The sequence below is a fragment of the Canis aureus genome, chromosome 16 (genome assembly GCF_053574225.1).
Source record: "Canis aureus isolate CA01 chromosome 16, VMU_Caureus_v.1.0, whole genome shotgun sequence".
In the NCBI taxonomy this organism is placed as follows: domain Eukaryota; kingdom Metazoa; phylum Chordata; class Mammalia; order Carnivora; family Canidae; genus Canis; species Canis aureus.
In genome coordinates, this window is record NC_135626.1 from 35,393,751 (window position 1) to 35,420,811 (window position 27,061).

The 27,061-nt window shown below is 50.8% G+C and overlaps 2 protein-coding genes and 1 long non-coding RNA gene across 7 annotated transcripts in view; 2 read left to right on the forward strand and 1 right to left on the reverse strand.

Annotated features, from left to right (window-relative positions):
- FAM117A (family with sequence similarity 117 member A) overlaps window positions 1-17,158 on the forward strand; it is a 43,100-nt gene extending 25,942 nt beyond the window's left edge. For 4 of the 5 annotated variants that reach the window (XM_077852821.1, XM_077852823.1, XM_077852822.1 and 1 more), the window contains exons 3-8: window positions 7,327-7,422; window positions 9,103-9,213; window positions 9,689-9,823; window positions 10,917-11,118; window positions 12,494-12,644; window positions 15,925-17,158. In XM_077852821.1, the coding sequence (XP_077708947.1) occupies window positions 7,327-7,422; window positions 9,103-9,213; window positions 9,689-9,823; window positions 10,917-11,118; window positions 12,494-12,644; window positions 15,925-16,225 (996 nt within the window). In that variant the 3' untranslated portion in view covers window positions 16,226-17,158. Of the gene's footprint in view, window positions 1-6,572; window positions 6,864-7,326; window positions 7,423-9,102; window positions 9,214-9,688; window positions 9,824-10,916; window positions 11,119-12,493; window positions 12,645-15,924 lie in introns of those variants that run through there. The other variant, XM_077852825.1, reaches the window with a different exon arrangement.
- On the reverse strand, window positions 9,089-11,661 carry LOC144286412 (uncharacterized). The gene is made up of 3 exons (XR_013354486.1): window positions 11,298-11,661; window positions 10,584-10,681; window positions 9,089-9,941 (listed from the first exon to the last, which is right to left on the reverse strand). It is a non-coding gene; the product is annotated as an uncharacterized LOC144286412 (long non-coding RNA).
- Window positions 17,159-19,572: 2,414 nt separating the features above from the next.
- Window positions 19,573-26,173, forward strand: SLC35B1 (solute carrier family 35 member B1). The gene is made up of 9 exons (XM_077852826.1): window positions 19,573-19,964; window positions 20,624-20,727; window positions 21,288-21,418; window positions 21,689-21,719; window positions 22,305-22,462; window positions 23,493-23,619; window positions 24,374-24,480; window positions 24,637-24,790; window positions 25,917-26,173. Exons 1-9 carry the CDS (start codon window positions 19,741-19,743, stop codon window positions 25,967-25,969), a joined length of 1,089 nt encoding a protein of 362 aa, XP_077708952.1. The 5' UTR covers window positions 19,573-19,740; the 3' UTR covers window positions 25,970-26,173.
- Window positions 26,174-27,061: the final 888 nt, after the last annotated feature.

The window sequence follows — 27,061 nt, forward strand, 5'->3', positions numbered from 1 at the left end:
GAGCTGAACGCAGAGCCTGACATGGGGCTCAACCTCGCAACCCAGAGATCATGACTTGAGCCAAAATGAAGAGTCTGGCGCTCAACTGACTGAGCTACCCAGGCTCTCCTATCCAAATATATTTCTTAGTCTCACTCAGAACTTCAACGTTCTTAGCAGTTGTTAAGAGTCAAATATTTTCCATTTTGATAGATTTAAACCCATTCCTGTTCAACTTCAGAACAAATGAGTTGTTCTCAGGAAAGAGGAAACAAGGTAGGAAGAACACCAGCTCAGAAGCAGGCCCCATCCTGGGGGGGTCCTGAGCACGTTGGCTCTTCCTTTGCCAGCCAGGGGCAGGTGGCCACTCTGCTTGCTCGCAGGTGGGGTGACGGCCAAGTGTGAAAGTGTTTTGTGTACTTCTGTCCCCCTACCTCCTCTTCTGTGCACATCACATTGGTCCCTTTCTTTCATTTCTTTAACAAGATCTATTTTCAAATGTTGCTAGTGAATGTCTGAATGCCCAGTACTGTTCTTGGCATGTTGGAATGAAGAATAAGGAAATGAGAACAAGATTTGGCCTCTACAGGTCTGGATGCCAGTTCCATGAAGGCCAGTGAACAGACAGCCAAGGGATGAGATGGGGCCAAATGTTTGGCACAGTTTAGAGGAGAGGAATTCTCACGGGAATGCCCCACCTTGAACCAACAAGAATTTGCTGCAGCTAAGATCAGTGGCCCTCTTTAGATCTACAAACAGAATTTGAAGGGAGGACACACTCCAGTGGTGAACAGCGGGGGCCGCCTCCTTGGAACTCTAGGCGCTTCTGTTCCCTGCATCCTTTGCAAAGGCTGAGTAAGATGACTTATGCTTTGCCCTCCCAGGCCTGGAGTGCACGCCCCCTTCTCTTTGGAAAGGAGTGTTTAATTCCAATAATGTACCAAGTCAAAGAGGACTTCCAGGAGGACAGGACTCGAGGCTGCTTCCAGGTTACAACCTCATGGGTGCAACCCCTTTTACCAGGTGCAGGCTTCCCACCTCTCCCTGTTTCTGTCACTTCCGGCCACCAACCTTCTAGGAAGCCTCTACCCCACTCCTTGGAGAGTGTTCTCTTTGTCAGCTCGAGGGGGGGTTGGCCTCAGATGTTCCCGGGCTGGATTTAGAGGCATAGGCTCTAGGCTATGTGTTTTTGCTTGGGCTCCAGCTGCAGGCCAGATCTTTTATATAACAAGTCTGGGCTTCTTGCCACAGCAAGGCAGAGGTCAGCGATGCGCCTCCGTGGGTCTGGCAAGGCCATGCTGTGCAGCTTTCCTCTTTTCCCGGGATGGGCTCCAGCCCTCGAGGAACTCTTAGCAACCTGTCAATATTGTGGCTGCAGTCAAGAGGTGAGAGAATTCTGATCAACGTAGGCATCCAAACCAAAATATGCACTTTGCCCATCTTTCATTCCTGGCCTGCTGGGAACTCTCTGCTTCTAGATTTTGGGTTTCCATTCAAATTCCTGCTCGAGCCCCCCTGGCCTGGCACAAGCTACGTCCTTCAACTCTGGCATTACACCAGAAAGACCTGAGGCTCCCCTGACATCTCCCGAAGTAATTGGTGTTCCTTCTCTACAGAGCATGGGCATATCCCCAGAAAGGACTAGAAATGAGGGAGGGCTTTTCCTGGGGAGATACAAGGGAGCTTGGACAGGGTAGAGGGAAGGTAGGGAGGCAGGATTTACCAAAGCCCTTGAAAGCTTTAATGTTGTTAGAAAATAGATTGCTGCCAGCACCTTTTCGTTAATCTCTGAGCCCTGCGCCTGCCCTCTGCCCCTTCTCTTCCTGACACACCAGCACTTCTACTGTGTCTGGCAGGCAGACCCTCACTTCTGCCCTCTGATTTGCCCCCCACCCCAGAGCCAGCAGCTAGAATGTGTGTGCTTGGAGACCACATTAGTCCTGGCATTCCCAGGGACATACCTTGTAGTGAGGGCAGCAGCCCTGTTCGGCTGAGCAGCTCGCCTCTCTGAACCTCCTAGAGGAAACAAGAACCTGGGCAGCAAGCACAGAGTACCTGCCTATTTAGATAGCCAAGCATACTGCATTCTTGAATCTTCTTTGCAGGGTGGTTACCCAAGTATGGGGGGCACGGGAGAAAGAGAGGTAGATGGGTTTTTGGGGGGAATGGTTGTTCTGTGAAGTCGTGCATGTTCTGAGCCAGGAAGAGCAATGGGGGAGAGCAGACCAGGTTTTCCAGAGATAAGCTTTGTGAGCCCAAGGAAGAGCTTGGGTACAATGGGAGTGGGGCACAGAGTGGCCACCCAGGGAGGACTGGCAAGGCTCCTGTATGCAATCACCATCATATGGAGGAGGTTCATTGTGTCTTAGAGGATTTTGTCAGGATTCTCCAAACTAATCTGAGTATGTTTTTCCCTCTCTGGACTACTGTCTTCCCAGGTCAGCTGGTAAACCAGAGCTGGCCACCAAGTGCTCTGGGCTGGCACTCCCAGTGGCTGGGCCAGGGTGGGCAATGGCTGCACATGCCCATGGTTGTGGTCACTGCCTCCCTTCTTGCTGTGTGAGGCACTAGGATCTCTGTGCGCTCTCCTGGAGGGAAGAAGTGGTCTCACGGCAGCTGGAATGACTGTTTGAGCAAAGTTCCCCCATTGGTCTCATCCTTTAGACAGATGGGTCCTGGGGCACCTGCCCTGCCTGGCCCCCTGTTCTGCTCATCCCAGCCCTGCTTCCTCTACATGCTCCAGGTGAGCAGTGGAAGCCTCTATGATAGAACTTTTTTTTTTTTTCTTCTAGGCTTGATTTAGCCTGTGGGAGGAAAAAAATAGCTTAAGTCCTTAACAAATCTCAGGGAGTGTCTTGTAGGCCAGAGGCAGAGGCAGCATACTTTGGGAAGACTTCCCTTTCTATGACTTTTCCCTACTGTGTTTTCTTTCCTTTCATTACTCTTTTCCCCAAGCCAGCGCCTCGGCGTTTGGTAATGACACACAATTCAGTCTGCCCATCACGGGCTTTCTTTGTGGGTGTGGGGGCCTGGGCATGGCGCCTATTTTCCAAACTGGTGAGCGGGACCAGTTGTTCAGCATATGGTTTGACAGCAGCACAGAATATTTGAAAATGGGTCCGTGATGGAAAATCTGAGGGTTATGTAGTCACTGTAGGGCCAGGGATGGTGTGGCCTTGGCCACCTGCAGCCAGAGTTCTTGGCATGGGCCAGCAGACCACCCTCAAAGAGGCTTTTCCTGCCTGTGTTTCACCAGAGTCCCCAGGGGGCTGATTCCCTGCCGAATTTCACTTCAATGCGTAGTTACTGAGCATCTCTACCAGGCCAGGCACCACACTGTTCTCTGTCCCCTCTTAGATATATGGGCTTGTGCTCCCAGGGCCCAGCTGGCTCTGCCAAGGTCCCTGGAGATGGCACAGCTGGGACTCCTGCCTTGGAATCCAGGTAGAAACTGAGTTGAGGTGGCGTCAGAGAAACAGGTTCCAATTCAGAGGGTTTCCAGCTCCATCCCATCCTTGCCTTGTCCTATCAGGCTGTTCTTTGGAAAGCTGCCCTCCACCCCCATCCCCAGTTATCCTTCCACATGTTGCTCTGGTTGCTCAGAAGCCCAGGCAAGGCTTCCTTAGTTGGACCCACATGCAGTTTTACATAATCCGAGCATCATCTACACAGTTGGCTGATGTCACTCATGGCTAGAAAGTGGCCCTGCTTCTCCCTCAGCTGCGCCCCTTGGGCCAGAGTGTTAAAATAAATCTGTTCCAGTGCATGAATCCCTTTGACAAACAATGATGTTTTGGTCCTCTGAGCTCAAGCTCCACTCTGCTTCATCTGGAATGATTCCTTCCATTGTCGGCCTGCAGCATGGTTTGACCCTTGTGCCAGAAAAGGGGCACTCTTTGAAGGGTGACCTTCCTTAGCTGTGACTTTTCTGTGCCCCAGGGTGACCTTGGCCCAGACCTCTGTGATGAGACCCAGAGAAGTGGCCTGTCTACCCAGATGTGCTGGAACTAAGCAGCAGGGCCTGGTCCCCACTCTTGACACCTCCAAGTCAGTGGGAGGGGCCAATGCCCACACTTGTGCATGGGCTTGCTTTCCAGATACTCAAAACGAGTCTTTAAACGGCTTCAAACACAGGATGACCTACTGTATTCGGTTCCTAGGGCTGCTATAACAGATTACCTCAAACTTAGTGGCTTAAAACAACAAAACTTTATTCTCTCACAGGTCTGGAGGCCAGAAGTCGAATTCTATTTCACTGAGCCAGGATCAAGGTGTTGGCAGGCCTGCATGCTCTGGAGGCTCTCTGGGAGATCCATTCCTTGCATCTTCCAGCTTCTGTTGTGGCTGCCAGTGTCCCTTGGCTTGCGGCCACATCACTCCAGTGTCTGCCTTTGTGGTCACATCACCTTATCTTTCTCCATGTGTGTCTAATTGCCCTTTGTCTCTCTTATAAAGACACTAGTAATGGCCCATTTTATTTGAATAACCCAGGATAATATTCCCATCTCAAGATCTGTAACTTAAACACATCTGTAAAAACTTTACCATAGGAAGTAATTGGTTTCAGGGATTGGGACCTGGTATCTCTGAGGGCCATTTTTCAGGCTGTCACACCTACTTGACCTCATCTTCTACTACTTTGCCTCTCGGTCGCTCTGCTCCAGCCACACTGGCCTCCGTATCATTCTCAAACAAACCAAGCTTGCTCCTGCCTCAGGGCCTTTGCACTTGCTGTTCTCTCCATCTAGATCACTCTCACCTCAGATATCTGCGTGGCTCACACCCATATCCTCTTCACATTTTCCTTCAGATGTTACTTTTTCATTGAGGATATCCTTGACATTTAAAATCATGTTCTCCCTCTCCACGTTCCTATCTTCTCTCATTGCTGTGTTTTTCCTCTTAGTACTTATGACTGTTTAAACTCTGTCCCCAACTAGAACATAAACTCAAAGGGTACAAGGATTTTTGATGTTTTGTGAATTGCTGTGTCCCCCGCACCTGGAACGGTACCTGACACGCAGTATGCATTCAGTAACTATATGTTGAATGTGTGGATGATATATACTCTGAGCCCATCTGTACAGAGGAGACGTGGAGCAAAGGAGCAGTCAGTACGGGGTAGACAAGTTAGGAGGGCTCGCTGAGGGGAAGGCTGGGAAGAGTTGGTAGGGCAGGCCCTCTCAGTTGGAGAGGCCAGGCTTGGAGGTCCAGGGTAAGGGGAGAAAGGAGGCAGAGCTAGGTTTGCCTGGGTGGGATGAGTGCCCAGTACAGAGGGCCCATGGAATGGAAGGTAAGATGGCAATATCCCTGACCAGAGAGTGGCTGGGTGTTGAGGCAAAGTGATGGCCTTAGCAACATAGTTTACACCGAGGCAGCAGCAGTTGCTGGAAGATGTGGGTGAGCAGAGAGCAGTGGAGTAAAACGGACCGAGAGAAATGATCCCAGTTTGGCAGGAATTTTCACATCTTTTCTCAACTCCAGTGCCAGCCCCCATTTCTCCTTCCACCCCCTCACGCATTTCGGAAGGAAGGAGGTAGTTGAAGATTCTGTAAGGGATGTTAGTAGAACTGTTGGCAGCCTGGATGGGGCTGTTGTGAGTGCAGTACCTTCCCGGTGGAAGGGAAATGGGCATCGCCACCTAGGCTTGTGCCATCTCTCCTCTGTGGCCTCTGCCACCTTCCAGGGACAGCAGGCTTGCGTGGTGCTCAGGTTTGCTGAGCAGAGTTAGTGATCTGTAGGGTTGGCTGTGGAGCCTTGGGAGGGGAGGCATGTTTGTGGGTCTGCTGGGCTGAGGAGGCTCTGGGAGGGGGGACCTCCTCCTCACTCTGTAGTATGTGCAGCGTCTCCCCTGAGGCTCTGTCTGCCAAAACCCAAGTTTGGGGGAGACGCGGGCATTTGGAAGTAGACTAGCTGCTTGGCTGCCGTCTACTGTCACAGGCAGCTTTACCTTGAGGGCTTGGGCTGCAGCACTCTTCCTGAAGGAGGAGGGGTGTGGAGGCCAGAGCCCTGGCTGGTCTTCCCTGTGGGGCTAGCATAGGGGAAGGAAGGTGGGGCAGCTGTCTCACCCTGGTTGTGTCGCATGGTCCGGGAAAGGTCCTGGTTCAGCAGCTGGGAGAAGGGAGAGCCAGGGAGACTCAGCCCCCTGTGGCCCCTCCGTACAGCTGTCACACGGGGCAGTCTGCCTCCCACCCCGAGGCTCTTCTTCACAGCTGTTGGGTGGTGAGTGGTTGGGTTTTTTCCCCCCCCTCTATCCTCCCCCTTTTCTGTTTGCAACAACCTCTCGGGGGAGGTCAGCAGATCTGTTGGAGGAGACGGTTCCCAGGCCCTCGTGGTTTGGCAGCTCATGCAAAGAAGTTAGAGCTGGTTCCTCTGGAGCATTCCCCCTTGGGCCCCTCCCTTGGAATAGAAGTAGGGGTGTTGGTGGTGGGAAGTGATCTAGTTGTCCTCTGCCTCATGCTTTTTAAGCCAACAGTTTCCTCCCTCAGGTTGGGGCACAGGAAGTGGGTTACACCTCCCCCTGCCTCATTCTTGGGTCCTTGGCCTTTGATGCAGCTGGTGGGTGGGCGGTGGGGTGGGACATGGCCAATCTGAGAGGTCTGTTCTCACGAAGGGCAGCATAGGGCTCAGGAGAAGGAGCTGTGATAAACTTGAGAGAGGTCAGGGTAAGGGTCAGGGCTGAGTTCAGGATTCTGGCTTCCTCCTTGCTGAGAATGTACCCTCCTGTGCATATTCAGGAGGACTTTGGGGCGCCCAACATTCACTCTGTGTGCAGGGAAAAATCGTGAAAAGGAGCTCGAGACCCGGCACTACATGGAAGTCTCCTACTTCGGTTGAAGATGGAGGATGGGGGACCTCTACTGACATTTTTCCTGTTTTACCAAGTAATGATTGCTAAATGGAGTCCTGTCTAGTAACTTGTTTTTCATTATACTCCCAGGAACCTGAACCTGTGCTGGACCCATAAAGGGTCCAAGAATCGAGGATGCCAGTGGTTCCCTGAGCCTGTGTTCTTTTGGAGCTGGTTGGGAAAGACGGGGAGTGGGGGGTAGAACTTGCCTAATGGTGGGGCACCTGGAATAGCTGGGGCCCTAATCCACATGCAAAAGTCATAAGACAGTAAAGAGCAAGTTAGCCTTGTTGGCTCATCAGGGAAGGCTTCCTGGAGGACGTGGATCCTGCAGGTGGAGAAGCCTCAAAGGATAAAAGAGGTGGGCAGTGTTTAGGAGGCAGATGACAAGACGACAGAGAAGGCTTCAAAGAGCCACCACTTCTGTCTGGAAGTGGCTGCTTCCCCAGAGCCCGACTGGGAAGCCACTCTGTCTCACAGGGTTTCTCTCCCTGCAGACCCCCCTGTCCTGGCAAGAGCTTGAAGGTGACCGAGCCAGCTCCTGTACACACAAACGATCAGCATCCTGGGGCAGCACAGACCACCGAAAAGAGGTAACTGCTCCCTTTGACTCCCTGGCCATGGTAGCTGCCTCCTGTCCACATGCAGCACCATGGATGCATCTGCTCCAGAGTGGCCTTACATCTCCGATCTCACTTGCCTGGATCTAGCCTTTTCCTAGTGAGATGGCTCCTTTGAAGCTGCCTATCAGCATCCTGGTGGCTGGACTTAGGAGTCCAGGCCCTTCTGCCGGCAGGCAGGGGCTTTGCCAGTGACTGCTGGTGCCCTCCACAGCCAAGTGCAGAGTGGGAGCCACCACTGTTCTCGCTTTACTTTGAGGTTCTATCCAGATAAGCCATCCCGAGGCTGGAGAAAGATCGTGAGTTTCTAGGAACCGAAAGCCCCCAACCTCACATCCTATTTAACTACGCAAACAGCCTTGTTTTTAAAAGAAGGGAAAAATAGTTGTGGGTTCCCAAATGCTTTTCCCTGGCCCTTCCCCTCTCTCAGGAGGACTCTAGTCACTAAGGTAGAGTAAAGAGAAGCACAGACTGGGATTCCCAGGCCAGGTGGCAGCCCCTGAGGGCCGACTCGCTGGAAGTCATCTCAAGCCCCTCTTGGTTGCAAGAACAGAGTGAAAATGGGAAAGGAATGCTCTACAAATTAAAAACTAGTGGAAAATATGAAGTATGTAATGTTGGTAATTATCAGAGTAAGCAGGTTATTTATACTAAATGTGGAATCCTGGTGTGAATGGTGCCTGATAGCAAATCTAGAAACACTTTCTTCTTGGCAATGGTCATAACTTGTATGGCTATGGGCAGCAAATCTATTCTCTGAAGTCCTATTTAATTTGGGCCCATGTTTATTTTTTAAGGATTTTATTTATTAGAGAGAGAGAGAGAGAGAGAGTGAGGGAGGGAGAGTGCACAAGCAAGGAGCAGAGGCAGAGGGAAAAGCAGACTTCCTGCCAAGCAGGGAGCCCAACGTGGGACTCCATCCCAGGACCTGAGATCATGACCTGAGCCAAAGGCAGTCGCTTGCCCAGCTGAGCCACCCAGGCGCCCCTGGGCCCATATTTAAATAGATCTGCATCTCCTGAGCATTTGCCAGCTGAGGACAAGTAGGTGCAGAATTATAGATGTGACAGGGATAATAGCCCAGCCTATTGATTATAATACATAATTGTTACAAGATCTGGAAGTCAGGACAAAATCTGATATTCCTCCTTGAGAGTCTGCTCCTTGCTCAGCTCAGTCTACTTTAAAATGGTGGTGGGGTGGGGGGATCCTTCCATCCTTCCTGGTTCCAGGGCCTTTGAGATAGCTGTGAATGTACTTTGAAGAGTGAATTCAAAAACATCATTTCCTATTTCTATTAATAGAGTAGTAGTCCACGACTTTGGAATCCGTGAAAGACAAAAATGGGTTCGGCATTGCATATTTTGAAGTTTTTGGAAATTGATCCATCTGATTCATTTTTCCAACTGATCTACAAACTACATGATCATTCAGAGACACCACATATCTAGTTAGTAAGGTCTCCAGCTTGCCCGATGAATTCACCAAGGTTTCTTGAGAAATTTTCCATCTTCCTTTTATGCATTTTCATGGGCCTCGGGCAGGAGCCACGCCTGGGAAGAGGGATCCTGTGCCCTTTAGCTTTGCTTCACCTGCTTTTCCCTCTTTCTCCCTACCCCCCCCCCCGCCCCCACCCGATCTCTGGGCTGCTAGATTACCAAGTTGAAGCAACAACTGCAGAGGACAAAGCTGAGCCGCAGTGGGAAAGAGAAGGAGCGGGGCTCCCCACTCCAAGGGGACCATGCGGTACGCGGAGCACTGAGGGTATGTTTCCGCCCCCTCCCCAGGCCGCTCCCCTTGTTGTCACTGGTGGTGGTCCTCGTGTGGGCAGGTTCTCTGGGGCTTCCTGCTGCTGACTGAGCTGGCCACGCTGCACACCCTGTGGCCCCATGGCTGCCCAGGTGGCTTGGGCGCAACCTCAGGCTTGCTGGGTGAGGCTGGAAGGGCTCCTTGTCCTCGCAAATGGCTCTCCCCTCAATCCCCGCACCCCTCTCCGATTGAGTGGCAGTGAGCCTGCGGACTCTAAAAGCCCCTCAGGACCTCTCAAAGTGCTGACTTCCAGAGAAAAGCCCACTGAGCTTTCCCATTGCAGTCTGTCTCTGTCCCCAGATCCCCCTTTACTCGCTTGGTTCTGCTGTGTAGACAGGACATGACTCCCTGTTCAGAACTAGTCACTGGATGGGGCTTTGGGGAGGTGGGGGGGGGGGGTCTGTGATCACTCCATCTGCCTCCTCCTCAGGCGTCCCCTCCCAGCTTTCCCTCAGGGTCACCTGTCCTGCGGCTCAGCCCCTGCCTGCACCGGAGCCTGGAAGGGCTTAACCAAGAGCTGGAGGAGGTGTTTGTGAAGGAGCAGGGTGACGAGGAGCTTTTGCGGGTGAGTGGGGGCGTGCTCTCACTGTGTAACAGCAGAGTCGGGGTGCGGGCCAGTGGGACTCTTGCTTTCTGGTGGCTCCACGCTGCAGCCATGTCCTTGGTGCAGGGCAGACCCCAGCCTGCATGAGGAACACAGATCGAGTTTGTTAGATTCACATGGACTCAGCCACCAGGCCAGCAGAGCCAGCAGTGGGGCTGGGGACACGCTTTTGTGGTGCTGAGTGGAAAGAGAGGGAGCCATGCTGGGTGGAGGGAAGGCTCCCCAGCTAGAAGTAAGGGGCTTCGCATCACTCTCCTGCCAAGGCAATGGCTCCCTGCTCCCTGTGTCCTCATCCCCATTGCCCTCACTGGCCTCAGTTGTCAGTGTCACCACTTCTCCCCCATGTCCACCTAGTGACCTGCATTTATTCTTCATGCCCAGTTGCCCCTGTGCATCCTCCCCCAACCCCCAGCCACCCCCTACCAGGCACAATTATTTGCTGTGTTTTCTGCAGTCTCAGGCACATTTTTATACTGACACAGTATAATCGGAGAATGCCAGTTGGACAGTATTTATATAATTCTAATGGGCACACTCCTTAGTTTATGAGTTACTTGCTAGTTGATTTTTAATTTACGTATATGTAGGATTTTATACCCACCCAGATACCCGCACACAATGTGGTGAGCTGCAGGTACAAGTAGCATTGATGGTTAAGAAGCAGGGAAGAGGGTATTTCACTCGTGATGATGATGGGCACACCTGTCCTACAGGGGCTTACGTGGTTAGCGTCCTGGGGGTTTGACCCCTATTGTGCTTCCCACAGGTTCCTGGAGAAGGTCCCTGTTCTCTTGGCCCACAGCCTGCTGTTGGCATCACCTTGATGAAGCAAGACAAATAAACATGCAATTTCAGATTGGGTTGCAAATGCTAGGAGAGAAATAGGGAGGGCTTTCCCTTAAATCAGTGACTTGAGAACGCCAGGTCCAGTTACTGCTGTGTGTTAGGGATAGAGGCCAGAAGAACAGCAAGGGGAGGAGCTTAAGGGTCACTGGTGCTCTGCTGGCCTGAAGAGAGGGGCCTGAGAGTCCTTCCCCACCCTCTTTCCTGGCAGATCCTTGATGTTCCTGATGGCCACCGCGCCCCAGCTCCCCCTCAGAGTGGCAGCTGTGACCACCCCCTCCTCCTCCTGGAGCTTGGCAACCTTGCCAGCTCTCCCTCCGTGCCCCTGGCATCCCCCCAGCCTTCAGGCCAGGCCAGCCGTGAGGAACACCGGGGTGCAGTCGAGGAGTTGTCATTCATCCCCAATGACAAAGGTAAGCTGAGGGGTCTGGGGCAGCAGGGGGCCCTCCCACCCTTTCCACCTCTAATCAATTTCAAGCTTGGGAGCCCTCCTTGCCTAACCAACTGAAATATCTTCATGGGTCATCTTTATTCTATATGTGATGCCAGTAGTAGCAATGATCTTTTGCATAGATTCTGATTTATAACTTACATAAAGTCTGTGCCTACACTTCTGTTCTCACTGTGACCCAAGCAGTGCCTCTCACTCTCCTGCTTTGGCTAAGGTTCAGCATGCTGAGTAGAAAGCCCATGGGTCTGTCCAGGTGTCCACTGCACACATTACCAGCAACAGGTCTCAAGGTGGTTGTGAAAGATACAAAATAAGCGAATGTGGCCTCTTGCCCCAGGGTCACACTGTTTGACTCGGATTGAAACCCAAGCTTTCCGACTCCAAAATTTCTACCTAGTCCTGTGCCTGGCTCCTTTACAGGAGGACGAGACCCAAGCCCTTCCTCCCCACAATAATGATCCTCCTGTCCTAAAGCATTGTGGCCTGCCTCACCGAATTGGATTCTCATAGAGCCCTGTGAGGTAGGCTGGTCAAGGGCATGATCTCACAATACACAGAGGCAAACAGAGCATAGAGTAATAAGGAATAAATGTGAGATAAATACAGATAAAGTCAATATTTGCAGCCTAGGCAAAGTACATTCGCTGTGTGGAAAGGGAGAGCGATTTTCTCCCATAAGTGGGATTGAGTAAAGACTGCTTCTCTGAGTCAGTACAAGAGCTCTTCCTGGAAGAAGGGATAGCTTTTTAAGACTGTGGAGAGAATGAGGCTGTGGTAGGCTGGCAGAGCAGGGTGGTGCAGTCTTGGAAGAAAGCAGGGAGACAGAAGTTAGGATTTCTGTAAGTCAGACTTAGAATCCCGATTGCAGTCTTCCTCCTGGGAATATAGCATTGCTGTTAGACCTGATTTTCCCACCAATTTAACTGTATTTAAAAAAAACATTTACTTATTTATTTGAGAGATAGAGAGTGGGCATAGGGGGAGAGGGGCAGAAGGAGAGAGAGTCTTAAGCAGACTCCCCACTTAGCACGGAGCCTGATGCAGGGCTCAGTCTCACGACCCTGAGACCATGACCTGAGCCGAAACCAAGAGTCAGACCCAACCGACTGAGCCAGCCAGGTGCCCCTCAACTATATTTTGTTATCCTGCACAACAAGAGACGGATTTTTGTAAGCTGCCTCAAAGATATTTTAAGGTAGAGCGTGGACAAACAACCTGGCTTAGCATAAGCGCCACCAGCCCTCTCACTGCATGTCCCGGTCTCGCCCCTTTACACTGAAGCCTGAGCCCAGGAAAGCGGGTCAGCTCCACTGGCCTCTGCCTTGCTCTGTTTGCAGCCTCCTCTCCAGGCCGCCCAACCTGCCTGGAGGACAGCAGCCCGTCTCCAGTCCTTGCCTTTGCCGCCTCTCCTCGGCCCAATCACAGCTACGTGTTCAAGCGGGAGCCCCCGGAAGGCTGCGAGAGAGTGCGCGTGTTCGAAGAGGCCACGTGAGTACTTCCCGCGGATGGGACGGGGCGGAGGGTGGGGGCGGGGGCGGGGATCAGGATGAGCCCTGGGCTGTCCCCTCTGAACTGCCCTTCTTCGGTCCTGGACTCTCTCGGCCTGGGGCCGTTGTCAACTTCAGAGATCCGGATTGCACTTTTTCCATGATCAAACTTGTTGACATTACCTACTCTGAGCCCTTCAATCTTTGCTTATCATGATCTCTATGGAAACCTGCTCTCTGCCCACATGCCAGCCACAAGTGCTGCAGGAGCTGGAAAGGAAAGAGATCTGAAACTCGAACCCTTTGTTTCTTCAATTTTTTTCTATCCCTGGGTAAGGTGTGAGTGTGCTAGACAGTAGTCGAGAGAGAGAGAGAGAGAGAGAGAGAGAGAGAATATATACTAGCAGAGATGGGAAGTGTCCCCACTGGAGTGGTGGGGGCACCAAACACAGCTTCCTCATTGCTTCTGAGTCAAGTCTTTACCCTGTGCCTGCAGTGGTTCAAGTGTCATCAACTCCCAGACCTAAATTTCTAGTCCTTACAAGAAAGGACTATGGAATATCCCCAAACCAGGTGGGACAATTCAGAAGCCATTCTGATGATGATTGATCTCTTTACCACAGCCCCCTCCCACGAGCAGAGAGAATCGAGGGCTGAACCTTCCCAAATGCCCACCCGGCCCCCTGTAACAGGTGCCCAAAGAGCTCACTTCCTTCCCCCCACCAGCTTGGTAGTCAGCGAGGCAGATTCTCAGGCAGATTCAGGCCAAATCTCAGATTTGGTCATAGTGTGTGAGCTGAGCTGCAGCTAGGACAGGGTTTGAGCCTTGAGAGCTCTGTTCGTTGCAGATAAGGGAGGGGACAGTCCATGGTACTGGCAGAGGGTTCAGCTAGAAGCCAGAGTGGGAGTTATGGAGAGAACCATGGTCCCCGGGGTTTTTGCTCCCAGCTTTGCTCTTGCCTGGTATAGCTCTCCAAGAAACCTGGCTCCTCAGGGGTGGTATGGAGGCAAAACACCAGCTCCTGCAGCTTCAGCAGACTGGGCTCTTGTGTCTTTCCCCAGTCCATGTTATATTCAAGTAACTGCAACCTGGGATTGCTTGTGGAAATTAGGCTATTGCCTGTCCTGATTCTTCCACAGACTCATGGTGCCAGCAGAGGTCTTAAAGCCATCTCTTCTAGCTCCCTGTCCCTGTGTTAACCCTTTAAGAGAGGTGGTGACTCTTGGGGCACCTGGATGGCTCAGTTGGTGAAGCATCCACTCTTGATTTCAACTCGGGTCATGATCTCAGTGTTGTGGGATCCAGGTCTGTGTCGGGCTTTGAACTCAGCAGGGAGTCTGCTTGAGTTTCTCTCTCCCCCTCTCCCTCTGCCCCTCTCCCTGCTTGTGTATGCATGCTCTGTGTCTCAAATAAATAAATAAACCTTAAAGAGGGGGGTGGCTGACTCACCGATTGCTTTCTAAGATGCCCTGGGAGAGAAATTCTCAGCTCATTGGGGCCTCGTCACTGGATCAACTTTTCCCATTGAGAAGTTCTTATGTTTAGCAATTCCTCTGTCACGTTTCCTTTTCCTAGCTGCTGATCTTATAAGATGGCCTGGATTTCCCAGGGCAGGGAATCAAGCCATTCAGGGTCATGCCGTTTGCCCCCATGTCCTTAGAGTGGTGCTTGGTTTCCTGGGTAACCTTCCCCATGTGTGCATGCACACACTGAGAGCAGTCCCCTCTCCTGCCCATTTTCCACTGTCCATAAGGTGGGATTCTCGTAAAGCCTTCTTGGTCAGGTGAGATCCTGCTGCCCAGGCCTTCCCAAATACACCCAGCACATGGATCTTCACCTCTTCTTCACCTATCGCTCTCTGCTCACCCCTGCCCTCCTTGTGTCTCGCTCATCTTCCTCGGTTTGAAATTTTTTTAGAATTCTATAATTAAAGTGGTCATCAATTTACCATACTATATGCTAAGTTCATCTTTCTGTCTATATAGTAAAGAGGAAGGCAGTCAAGGGATCTGCTGGCAACAGAGCTTCACCATCGTACCACACATTTGCCTTCTTCCCGCAACCCTCACAACCAGCAGCTTCTCAGCTGCTTCCCCCTCAAAGCATGGCCGAATCTTCTTTATCATAAGGATCCCTTACTCTACCTGACGTCACTCCTTTTATCCTTCCATTTCTTCCACATGATCAGAAGGGTGGGGATGGTTCTTTCCACATGAAAGGTAAGGCAGGTGGGTTGAGACCACAGGGTGAGTTAGAGCCCAGACCTCCTAATAAGGTCTGCCTGCCTTCTCTCAATGGTTGTTACCCTTGTGTCTCAGCAAGGCCTTTGAAAAATCACACCTTTCAAATGTGTTCAAGAATGAGACTCCTGAAGTTGGTAGATTTTAATGGGGGAAACACCCCCCCCCCAGGGGGCATTTGGCAATATTAGGAAACTTTTTTGGTTGTTACAACATCCAGGGTGCACAGGTGCTCCTGGCTTCTAGTGTGTAGGGGACCAGGGATGCTCTTAAGCATCCTACGATGCACAGGACAGCTCCCCACAACCAAGAATCATCCAGCTCAAGATGTCAATAGGGTTGATACTGAGAAACCCTGCTTTAGGCTACACAGTCTTAGAAAATAATGTTGCCTGGTCTCTGTTTCTAGGCAAGCTGTCTGCCCCCCAAACGCTGTTTACTGATGACATACCTCCAATTAAAAGATCCCTTGACTCCTCTTTTAAAAGTCACATTGTGGGATCCCTGGGTGGCGCAGCGGTTTAGTGCCTGCCTTTGGCCCACGGCGCGATCCTGGAGACCCAGGATCGAATCCCACGTCAGGCTCCCGGTGTATGGAGCCTGCTTCTCCCTCTGCCTATGTCTTTGCCTTTCTCTCTCTGCGTGTGTGACTATCATAAATAAATTAAAAAAAAAATCAAGTCTTACAATTTATAAAAAAAAAATTAATAAAATAAAATAAAATAAAATAAAATAAAATAAAATAAAATAAAAGTCACATTGTCAGGAATCTTCCTTCCTGCCTACCTTCAGGTCCTCCTGTTTCTAGCTGAGGTAGATTTCCCGTTGTTTAGCCATATTCCAAATAAATGGGTTGCTGGAGGCCTAAAGGCTTGTCAAGGCTCAGTCACCTGTCATTTTTTTGGTAGAGTCACCATCCTATTCAAACAGAGACCCAGCTCCTTTGTCCCCTGATGCTGTGATGTCTCCCATCCCTTCTCACTGGCTCTTTCTCTACGTGTGTGTGTGTGTGTCTATGTTTTTCTCTCACCATTCTCCAGGTCCCCAGGCCCTGACCTGGCCTTCCTGACTTCCTGTCCTGACAAGAACAAAGTCCATTTCAACCCGACCGGCTCGGCCTTCTGCCCCGTCAGCTTGATGAAGCCTCTCTTCCCCAGCATGGGCTTCATTTTCCGTAACTGCCCCTCAAGCCCGGGGTCCCCCCTGCCGCCCCCCAGCCCCAGGCCACCGCCTCGGAAGGATCCAGAGGCCTCCAAAGCCTCCTCGCTGCCGTTTGAGCCATGGCAGCGCACTCCGCCATCAGAAGAGCCCGTGCTCTTCCAGAGTTCCCTGGTGGTCTGAGGGCCCCAACCCTACCACTTCACCATGGAGACCAGTGCCTTGGTGGCAGGCCCCTCCCCAGCTCCCCTGAGGTTGGGGACAAAGGAGCCCTTCCCTCTCGGCCTTCGAGCACTTTCATTTATTGTGTCAAAGCCCCGGGTCCTCTTTCTGATGGACACCGGTCCCTCCGGATGTGAGGGGACCTGCCTTCTCCACTAGCAGCTGGGCAACTCACAAGTCACACCTGTGTTCTTGCCGCCTCTCTCACTTGGTGGAAAATTCACCCAGAAGGTCTTGGGTCCCCCACCTCTGGGTGTGAGTCCAAAGGACTATATCTGGGCCCCTTGACCTTGTCATGGAACAAGCTGGCCATGATCAAAGGAGAGGGGACACCACAGATTTCCTTCCCTCTCCTCCACAGACATGGAAGAGGAGACCTGAAGATAGATACCCCCGTCCTCCCGGCCCCCATCCCCATGCCTCCCTCTGATTGGAGGAGCTGACCAAAGCAGCCCTAAAGGGCCATAACACTTGACCAATCCAGCTGCTGGCAGAGGGGGGAACCAAGCGTTTTCCCAAGTGGCATTCTCATCTCGCTTTCACCCTAAGATTGTCTTAAGCAGCAGCCCAGCTTGCCCAGCCCCTGGTGGGTGGTGGGGGAGAAGGAGAGCTGGCATTCCTCTAGGTGGCAAGCGGCGACTCTACACCCTCCACCTGCCCCAGGACTGGGTTGGATTAGAAAAATGCCTATTTTTCTTGTATCGATGTAGAAACTCTATTTTCTCCCAAAGACACTATTTTTGCAGCTGTTTGAAGTTTGTATATTTTCCGTACTGCAGAGCTTACACAAAATTGAAGAAGAATGTTAATGTTCAAGTTTTCTTATCCTGTGTTTAGAAGTTGTTTTTTGCAGATCTTGGTGTTAATAGACCAAATAAATAAGTATTCCCAGCAGCTTGAGGTTCTGTTAAATGTTTTTTTTGGGGGGGGGCGGTGGAGAATGGGATGGAGATTGAGGGTTACTATATTGATCGCTTCATCCACGTAATGATGTGGATGTGGGTGTTGTATGGATGCCCAGAGTTTCTGTCCTCAGGTCATGAGGCTTGGATTCTTTAGATGGACATCTAAGCAGTAGGTCCATGGAGAGGCTGTCCAGAATGAATAGCATGGTGGAGGTGGGGTGAAGGAGTCAGTGGGGAAGTCACTTATTCTGGGTGAGTCTGGCAAAGCTCCCTAGGGAGAATGGGTTTGAGAGAGGAAGTGAGGGTGACCAAGTCTGACATTGTGGGTGCTCCTTGCACTGGCAAGGGGAACAAACCAGGGAATGGTGGTTGGGTTGCATCTCTTGGCACAGGGTTAGGGAAGCTTTAGCTCTTCTGGAGTATTCTATCTCATGAGTACCCATAGCACAGAGGGGTTTGCAGCCTCTCAGCTTTTTTTTTTTTATTTTATTTTTTAAGATTTTATTTATTCATGAGAGACACACAGAGAGCAAAAGGCAGAGACATAGACACAGGCAGAGGGAGAAGCAGGCTCCATGCAGGGAGCCTGATGCCGGACTCGATCCTGGGTCTCCAGGATCACACCCTGGGCTGAAGGTGGCGCTAAACTGCTGGGCCACCCAGGGATCCTGGCCTCTCAGCTTTATAGAACTGCACCTGATAAAAGCTCAGAGGCTTTGGGGGGCCGGGGGGGGGATGCGAATGACCATCCCAACATTCTGATGGTGCTTTATGATTTACAAACATTTTCACTGGACATATTATCCCCAGTGTATGGGTGAAAAGTTGACTACCCCAAGGGAAGTCATAATAACTACCATTGTATCTATATCCTAAGACCTCAAGACAAACTCCCAAAGGCGGCTATGCCAACTATCATTCTTTGGCTTGGTAAGCATCAGATCGTGTCATAGCACTTGGCATAAAATGTTACCGAAATACCACCACAACCCAATGAGAGAAATGTGATCAATCCCACTGTACTAAATGAGAGGACAGAAAAGATTGTATAACTTTACTCCAAAGACAGATGCAAAGTTGGGGAGCTAAGATGAAGCAGATCATTTGAATCCGGTGCCCATGCTTCTAACTACAGCGCTCTCCCGCTTGTTATTTTCCCACCGATTTCTGATGAGGAGACTTGACTCAGAGGTCAAGAGAATTGTTTGTGAAGTCCCAGTGGGTGAAGCCGGTGAGCTGGGACTGGAACCCAGGTCTCTCACTCCAGCTATTGTTTGGGCCCTGGAATCACAGGCTGGCTTGTGAATAAGCCACTGGGCAAGACAGCAAATGTGAGGGGCTCCCCACCTCCACTGATAGAAAGGAGACCCGGGTTTGAGGACAGACCCTGTCTGCTATTTCTTACCCCTCCCCCTGAAAGATGTTTGGCCTACCCCCAAAGCCTCAGTGAGTCAGGCCTGGAGTGATGGGTGTGGTGCTGCCCCGAGTTTCCTTCCTTTGGCGGAGGCTGTGCCAAAGGACGGGGCTCTCAGAAGCAGAGAAGGAGCCTCTACCCAGATAGCAGCCCAGAGTCCATTGGCTAAGTGGGGCTTGGGGGTTGTAGTGCAATGTCCTGGGGTCTTGCCCTAGCCCTTGGTGCTAGCAGGTAGCAGGTGAGGAGGCCCAGCCTCGAATGAGAGAGGGGTAAAAAGAGAGGTGATGAATGGGAAATTTCGAACCTGGAGGGCCACTGGAGGGTTGTGTTCCATCATTGGTGAGGTGTAAGGCCCCAGGAGAAGATCCACTTCGGTAAGCTTCCATTTCCACTTACAGGATGTGAGAAAATAAGATCAGAGTTGGGGAAAGTGTAATGACTAATGATAGCTTAAGCTTGCTCACAGCACACTTGACAGTTTATGAAACACTTTCACAAATCTCAGCTCATGTGATCCTCGGAACAGTGAAGAGGCGACAAGGTGGCTTTTGCTAATTATCTATCCCTAGTTTCCAGGCTGGGAAAACTGTGGCTCGGAAGGTAGGCGACACGCGTAGGTGACCCCCTTGGAAGCCTAGTGATGCGCCCTTGGAAGGAGGCCTTGAACACTCTGGCAGAAGGTGAGACGCTGACGCGGGGCAGCAGCTAGGGGGCGCTGAGGTTCCACTGAGACTTCCCGGCGTTAGGACCCAGCGGAAGCCTGACCGCCGACTGGGGAAGAGATCGTGGGATTAGCCCAGCCGGCCGCACCTCCTCCCCGCTCACCTGTCCGTCTCCGCAAAGCGCAGCCAATGGGTGAGCTCCACATCCTCATACGTCATCATTCCTCGCCTGCGTAGCTCCTAGGCCGCCCCGCCGAGTTCCGGGTCGCAGCTGTCCTCGGAATTGCCTGATCGGAAGAACCCGAGGGTACGGAATTGGTGCCCGAGCGGCTGACTCCCTTGGTCAGCAGGGACGAAACTAAGGTCCCAGGGCGGATCTCCTTTACTTGGGGACGGCTTCTGGGTCCCAAGGCGTCTCCCCCCGCGGAGGCCCTGAGCTGGCAGCTCTGGCGGTGGCTGCTGGGGCCTACTGCGCGGCGGTCTCATGCAGCTCCTATGAGGCCCCTGTCGCCGGTCGGCGATGTCCGGCTGGAGCTGTCGCCGCCGCCGCCGCTGCCGCTGCCGCTGCCGCTGCCGGCTGTGAGCGGGTCTCCGGTCGGGTCGTCCGGGCGTCTCATGGCCGCTAGCAGCTCCCTGGTGCCCGACCGGCTGCGCCTGCCGCTCTGCTTCCTCGGCGTCTTTGTCTGCTATTTCTACTATGGGATCCTGCAGGAAAAGATGTGAGCGGATTCCTGGGGCCGGAGCGCAGACCTGTCCCCCCGCCCCCGGCCCGGGCGTTCCCTCTTGCCCGCGCCCTCCCAGCACCCCCACACCTTTGCCGCCGCGGCAGAGCCTGCTCACATTTCCAAAATGCGAAAGTTGGTCTCCGGATTCTCGGGACCTGGCTATTTTTCTTCCCTTGTTTTTCTCCCTGTTGGTTCCAAGGGCTTGGGTTTTACAGGGTGAGCAGTCTCCCCACCCCCACCGAGTTTCCGTGCCTGTGCCACCTTCTCTTTGGGACTTCCGATGTTTGCAGACAGCGGGACGTTCCGACGTTTGGTTCTTTTGCCTTTGGCCTTACTGCTGTAGCCCAAATTCTTTCATCTGCTATTTGGGGGTACCTCGTTCCACCGTCTGTTTTTCCACATTTCCTCTAGCTCCATCCTTTACGGATATTCTTTCCCAAGGCTCCGAGATCAGCAGCCTGGGATGTCTGCTTTCTAGATCCAATAAAAATCAGCCCCCCTTTTGTGAACGAGGCCAGTGAACCTTACCAAACTGTCCCGTCGTCCGAAGAAGCAAGATCATTTTAAAGCTGTCAGTGACTAGACATACTAGATGGCCCCGAACGAAAATATACTAATTCTTCTCCCTTTTTTTCTTATCATTTCATTCTTAGAACAAGAGGAAAGTATGGGGAGGGAGCCAAGCAGGAAACATTCACTTTTGCCTTAACTTTGGTGTTCATCCAGTGTGTGATCAATGCTGTGTTTGCCAAGATCTGTGAGTACCTATGTAGTAAATCTGTTGTGTGCCCCCCTCCCTGTCCACCTCTGAGGTCTTACTCTCAACATTCCCACCGTCCTTAGGACGTTCTCTGTTCAGTCGACAAAACCAATGGGTTTGGAATGGGGCAAAACCCTATTTCCTTAAATTAGACCAACTTCTGAGTCAGAAATGTGCAGAGAATGGGTCTTCTGTGTTCCAGATCCCCACTGGGAATACTTAATTTTTTTTTTCTTCTTCCCTTTGAGTTTCCTTTATGTGCACGCTTCAAACATGTTTTGAGCTTCTCTCTTTGTTCCCTGGGAGCTACAGCAGAGCTAACTCGTCCCTTGAACTGAATGAGCCCCCATTTCTGCTCTGCATGTGGTCTTGTGCTTGGTGTAGATGAGACTGGAGAGTTGAATAATCTTCAGAGGTTTTTCCAGTCTAAGAGGACAGAAATATCTTATGCTTCTCGTCTTATTTGACATATTCCTTTCATGTGGCTTCAACTTTCGCTCAGTGGCCCATCCTGGGCCCACCAGGTTTCTCTTATATGTTTTTTTATCTTTTTCCAGTGATCCAGTTTTTTGACACTGCCAGGGTGGATCGTACTCGGAGCTGGCTCTATGCTGCCTGTTCTGTCTCCTATCTGGGTGCCATGGTCTCTAGCAACTCAGCACTACAGTTTGTCAACTATCCAACTCAGGTGAAACCTCAGGGTGTGACATGGGTTGGCTCAGAAGTTGTTTGATAAGAACTAAGAATTCCTCGCTCAGGTCTGTGACTTAAAAGAGAATGTGGTGGAGAAATTCAGAGAGCAAAGAACTGCAGATCTGAAGCATAGTGGTGGTGGGTTGCCCACAATAGGCTGTGGTTTCTGGTGCAGGCCCCACAATTACTCATCTTAGCATAGCACCTACCACAGTGCCTGGCACATCACAGAGGCTCAGATATTATTTGCTGAATTTCATTTCAGGTCCTTGGTAAATCCTGCAAGCCAATCCCAGGTAAGCAGAAGATGATCTCTCCCTCTACCATCGTCACCCTTCCTGGAGTAGGCTCTCTGTTCCTCTCCCAGAGCTGTGTATCCCTGTGGAGTGGTTATGCCAGCCCAGCTATCTCCAGTGCCGTCCCTTTGTCTTTTTCTCCTGTCATCCTGTCATTTCTATATCACTTCCGATGGTATTGGGTATGCATGGGCTGGAAGCTAGAGGCTTACCTAGTGTTTCACATGCCAGTCATTTTGGTGTCTTGTGTGCTTACATTGTCATTAGACATCCTAAGTTGCATTTTGATCATCAGTTTCTTTCTCTCAATCTCTCACACGTTCACTGTCCCCACCCTTGCCCCCGTTCCTTCTTAGATCTTTCACCTTTGTTCTCTGCCTTTTCCCTGCCTTATATCCTTTGTTCACCCTGTTGCTCAATCGTCTGTATCTAGGTGCCAGCCTTGTGCCTTCCTCTTAGCCTCTGCAGGCCTTCCTTCTCAGACATTGTTTTCTCCCGGGAGTCTCTTCTTGGCTCCTAAGAGGACAGTGTTGGGCTCATCAATGCCTGTGGGTACCCGAATTTTCCACTGTTTCTTCCCTGTAGTCATGCTCCTTGGAGTTACCCTCTTGAAGAAGAAGTACCCAATGGCCAAGTACCTGTGTGTGTTGCTAATTGTGGCTGGAGTGGCCCTTTTCATGTACAAACCCAAGAAAGTAGTTGGGATGGAAGAACACACAGTTGGCTACGGAGAGCTGCTTCTGGTATGTGATCCTGGTGGGAAAGGCAGCCTTTTCCAGTAATCACAACCAAGGAGCATCCCACCTGGGCATGTAAAAGGCCGGTTATATGTCAACAGAGATTGTGTTGCTCCTTGCCCCCATTTCTGGTCTTTGTCTCTTGCTGCGTGGCCCCTGGCTCTGCTAAGGCCATAGTGGGAAGCCCGAAATACTTAACAACAGCTCAGCTCTCCTGGGGAAGTGATGACTCTGAGGCCTGCAGTTAAATGCTAGTGTGAGGCCAGAGAGACCTGAGAACAAATAGGGAAGGAATAGCGTGTCTCTCATTGTGGCTTTCTGAGAAACCTGGAAGCCAGGAGTTTAAAATAATACTATAGTAGCTCTTGCTTACTTTGGATTAGGTATTGTTCCCAGTGGTTCACCTATTCGTTGGTTAATTTTTACAACAGAAACCTTATAACGTATAAAATACTATCTCCATTTTCCTTGTAAAGACACTGAGATACTAAAGTACTATTTCCCTTTTCATTGTGAAGACACTGAGATACAGAGAGATTAAGTCACTTGTCATGGTCACATGGCTATTAATGGCAGAGGTAGTGGCTAACTTTGCCCGGGCTTCTAATCCTGGTAGTGTGACCACAGAATCCAGTCTGGATTACTACTCCAAGCCAGGAGCCTAACAGGCCAGGACTACATTTCCTTTCTCTACCATAATGGGAAAATATATGGCTCACCACAGTGAGTTTCAGGCCCCTGCACATGAGGCTTCATGGCACTACGTTAGGAAGTGCTAGGCTTCCCATCCCACTCTGATTACATTAGGACTCTGTGGGTCAGATAGCTTTCTGTTCTAGTGCCTGGGTGGGGCAGGAGGCAGTGATCATGATCTCTCTTGACCCTTCACCCATGACCAAATGGTAGCATTTTGTTCTGAGGACCCTGTCTTAAGACAGCAGCTTTGTGAGGAGTCTCAGAGAAGTGAGTCCTATGTCCTGGGTTAGGGAGGGGCCCTGGTGGCCTCTTCACTGCTGGGTACATTCTCTCTTTTCAGTTATTATCTCTGACGCTGGATGGACTGACAGGCGTTTCCCAGGACCACATGCGGGCTCATTACCAAACAGGCTCCAACCACATGATGTTGAATATCAACCTTTGGTCGACATTATTGCTGGGAGCTGGTAAGGAGTGGTTCTGCTATTCTTTCTGTGTATCACCAGGGGGCAGACTGCCCCCCTCCAGTTGATCCCTAGCTCAGATGGTGGTTGCTAATTTTGCCAGGCCAAAGGCCTGTTTCAGCTCTAAGATACCCCTCTGTCCAAACCCCTGCCAAACCTTCCTGGAGAAACCTTTCTTGGTGGGTTCTGCTTGCTTCTCATGACTGGCACAATCATGGTTAGACCTGTGCCAGCTACCGTGGGAGGACACGTGGTAGTGGGTCACAGAAGGACCTTGGGAGAACTTCCCCTCTGAGAGAGATGAGATATTGGTATACAAATGTAGTTCGAATATGAGTGCATTTGCTTTTAAATCGGTGTTTCCTAACCTTTTTTCAAATCTGGACACATGTGGGAAGTATCTTTTGAATAGCACAGTGGGGTTAACAGAGGAGACTGCTGATGGCTGGAGGTGACCAGTGCTTGGAGTTGCCTTAGGCTGGAGATGTGTGTATCTCCCCAACATCTGACATTCTCTGCTTCCAGTGACTTTGGCAGAAGTAACGAATTGACTCTCAAGCCTCTCTTAGAAGAGTCTTTAGTTAGTTTTCTCTAATCAGGAAACTAGGAATAGGATGCCTGGTGGGGCAGTTTGAACTCAGTTCCTGCACTTCCCACACCTGGCTCTCCTGCAGAGTACTTTGCTGGGCTATGTACAAACACATGTGCTGGCACAGGCACACAAGGTGTGCCATTCATCTTTGGCATTTCTCCCCAGGAATCCTGTTCACTGGGGAGCTCTGGGAGTTCTTGAGCTTTGCCGAAAGGTACCCCAACATCATCTATAACATTCTGCTCTTTGGTCTGACCAGTGCCCTGGGTCAGGTGAGTACCTCGAGATGGGGTGGCTTGGCTCCTCAAGAGACACTGACCTGGCTGGGAGAAGGGGTGGCAAGGCGAGCCCTGATGTCCTAGCACAGACTTTAGATTTTGGGGTGGATCCCCAGGGCCAGCCTGATCTTGTTTTCTCGGTCTCTCTAGAGCTTCATCTTCATGACAGTTGTGTATTTTGGCCCCCTGACCTGCTCCATCATCACCACAACTCGAAAGTTCTTCACTATTTTGGCCTCTGTGATCCTCTTCGCCAATCCCATCAGCCCCTTGCAGTGGGTGGGCACCGTGCTTGTGTTCTTGGGTAAGTTTTCTGCAGAACATCTCCAGGCACGTGAAGCAATAGTCACAGAGCTTTATTTCTTTTTATTCTAATTAATTAATTTTTTTGAGAGAGGGGGGGAGTGGGGAGCAGGAGAAGGAGAAAGAGAATCCTATGCAGCCTCCCGACTCCACGCATAGCCCGATGCTGAGCTTGATCTCATGACCTGAGCCAAAATCAAGAGTCCGACACTTAACTGACTGAGCCCCCCAGGCAGCCTGTGATTGATTTAAAATGATACTTTTTTCCTGAGATTATATTTATGAAATTAATTTAGTTATTTTATTTTTAAGGTTTTTATTTATTTATTCATGAGAGACACAGAGAGGAGGGGGAGGCTGGGCAGAGACACAGGCAGAGGGAGAAGCAGGCTCCATGCAGGGAGCCTGACATGGGACTCGATCCTGGGTCTCCAGGATCAGGCCCTGGGCTAAAGGCGTCGCTTAAACCGCTGAGCCACCTGGGCTGCCTGATTTAGTTATTTTAGAGAAAGTGTTTTTAAAAGAGAAAAAGAAGGGACACCTAGGGGGTTCAGCAGTTGAGTGTCTGCCTTTGGCTTAGGGCGTGATCTCAGAGTTCCAGGATCAAGTCCCACATTGGGCTCCCTACAGGGATCATGCTTCTCCCTCTGCCTGGGTCTCTGTTTTCACTTTCTGTATCTCTCATGAATAAATAAATAAAATCTTCAAAAATAAATGAAAGGAAATATTGCCTCTAATGCACCCTTCCTAATGAGCATTTCATTTTAGTGATTTTCCTCCAGTGACTTAGGTTCCTCAGACACTGAACAGGATAAAACTATTATAGTTAGATTTGTGCTGCTGTGGATGAGCTAAGAGAACTAGCTAAAAAGTTTTGACATTTTTTCTTCTAGTTTCACTGTACTTTATTATTATATGTAATTGCCTGAATCTTGGTGATTTTTTTCATTTGATGCAATACTTTTTCTCTGAGTGAGTTCTATAAAACCAGTATTTGGAGTTAGTTTTATTTAAAGCTCCAATTTTGGAGAATCAAAGCTGACCTTCCCTCCCCCACTCCCCCTCAGAATCATTGGTGGGTTTCATTTCTCCTCATAAACCTAAGCCCATCTTCTCCCTTTCCATAGGTCTCGGTCTCGATGCCAAGTTTGGGAAAGGAGCCAAGAAGACATCCCACTAGGAAGAGAGAGACTACCTCCACTTCGAGAATATTTAAGTTATTGTCTCAAATATGGACATCTCTTGGGCAAATGGACACAATAGGGATAAAGGACTGGGTTCCAGTCTGTTTTTGTTTTTTTGTGGGGTTTTTTTTGTTGTTGTTTTTTAAGAAAAGGAAACAAAAATCACATATTCTTTAAAAAGTGCTTGGATTTTAACAAGACAGAGTTGCCAGTTTCTGTACTAGATGACCTGGAGCCCAGCCTAAGGCAAACAGAGAAGAGAGAGGAAAGAGGCAGAGCTTGATACTCTTTGCCCAAGCTCCCTCTCGGATGTGGGTAACCTGGCTGGGTGGCTAATCCCTCCCCACCTCCCCCGCCACGAGCCCAGGCATTGTAGGGAGAAGCTTTAATAGATTTGCAGTTGGGCTTGTGGCCTCAGTTCCCACAGGTGGAGGTCCAAATCTGCCAGGACAGGTGGCTGGCTGCTGAGCCAGAGAATGTAAAAATCACTGTATCTCTTCAAGCTCTGGTGGGCAAATATTTCTTTAAAAACTCCAGATACAGTCTTTCCTCAAGAAACCTCCCTTGAGGTTGGGGGAAATGAGCCCAGAGCCTCCAAGTCTGCTGTGCTTTCACATTTCCCAACGGCCTCCTCTTCAGCCAGAGCTCCAGCAAGCTCAGAGTGGAGACCCAGTTGTATATATCATGAACAGCTTGGGAAGGTCAGTTCCCTCCCTCCATCCCTGCATCTGTTCTCAGTCCATGCAGTCCCCTCCTGGGGAGGCTGTATTAATCCTATTCCCTTGTCCCCTTCAGCTGCTAAAGCATTGCAGTCCTCTGCTGTCATGGCTGTGCCAAGGTGTCCCCAGGCCAGCTTCTGCCTGTTGAAAGGGATGCTGGGGGAAGGCATGGTGGCTGGGTGCTGGCACAGAGCCTCTGTCAAGTTTCCTGGGTGGCATCGGGGGGGGAAAAGGCGGAGCATGGAGCAGAGCCACCTGCCCACAGCCGCCTTCAGAGCTGGAAATCGCAATCCTCCATGGACCAAACTTTACACATGAAAGTGCATTTCCACCAGCTGCAACTTGCACTCCATCTGTTCAGCAGCCCCA

What these genes read in the sequence shown, in the direction of transcription:
- SLC35B1 (XM_077852826.1), top strand. Translation starts at nt 19,741, where the DNA reads ATGAGGCCCCTGTCGCCGGTCGGCGATGTCCGGCTGGAGCTGTCGCCG. An exon ending in TGCTGTGTTTGCCAAGATCT is followed by an intron (nt 20,728 to 21,287) that starts GTGAGTACCTAT and finishes ATCTTTTTCCAG; the next exon opens with TGATCCAGTTTTTTGACACT. An exon ending in ATCCTGCAAGCCAATCCCAG is followed by an intron (nt 21,720 to 22,304) that starts GTAAGCAGAAGA and finishes TCTTCCCTGTAG; the next exon opens with TCATGCTCCTTGGAGTTACC.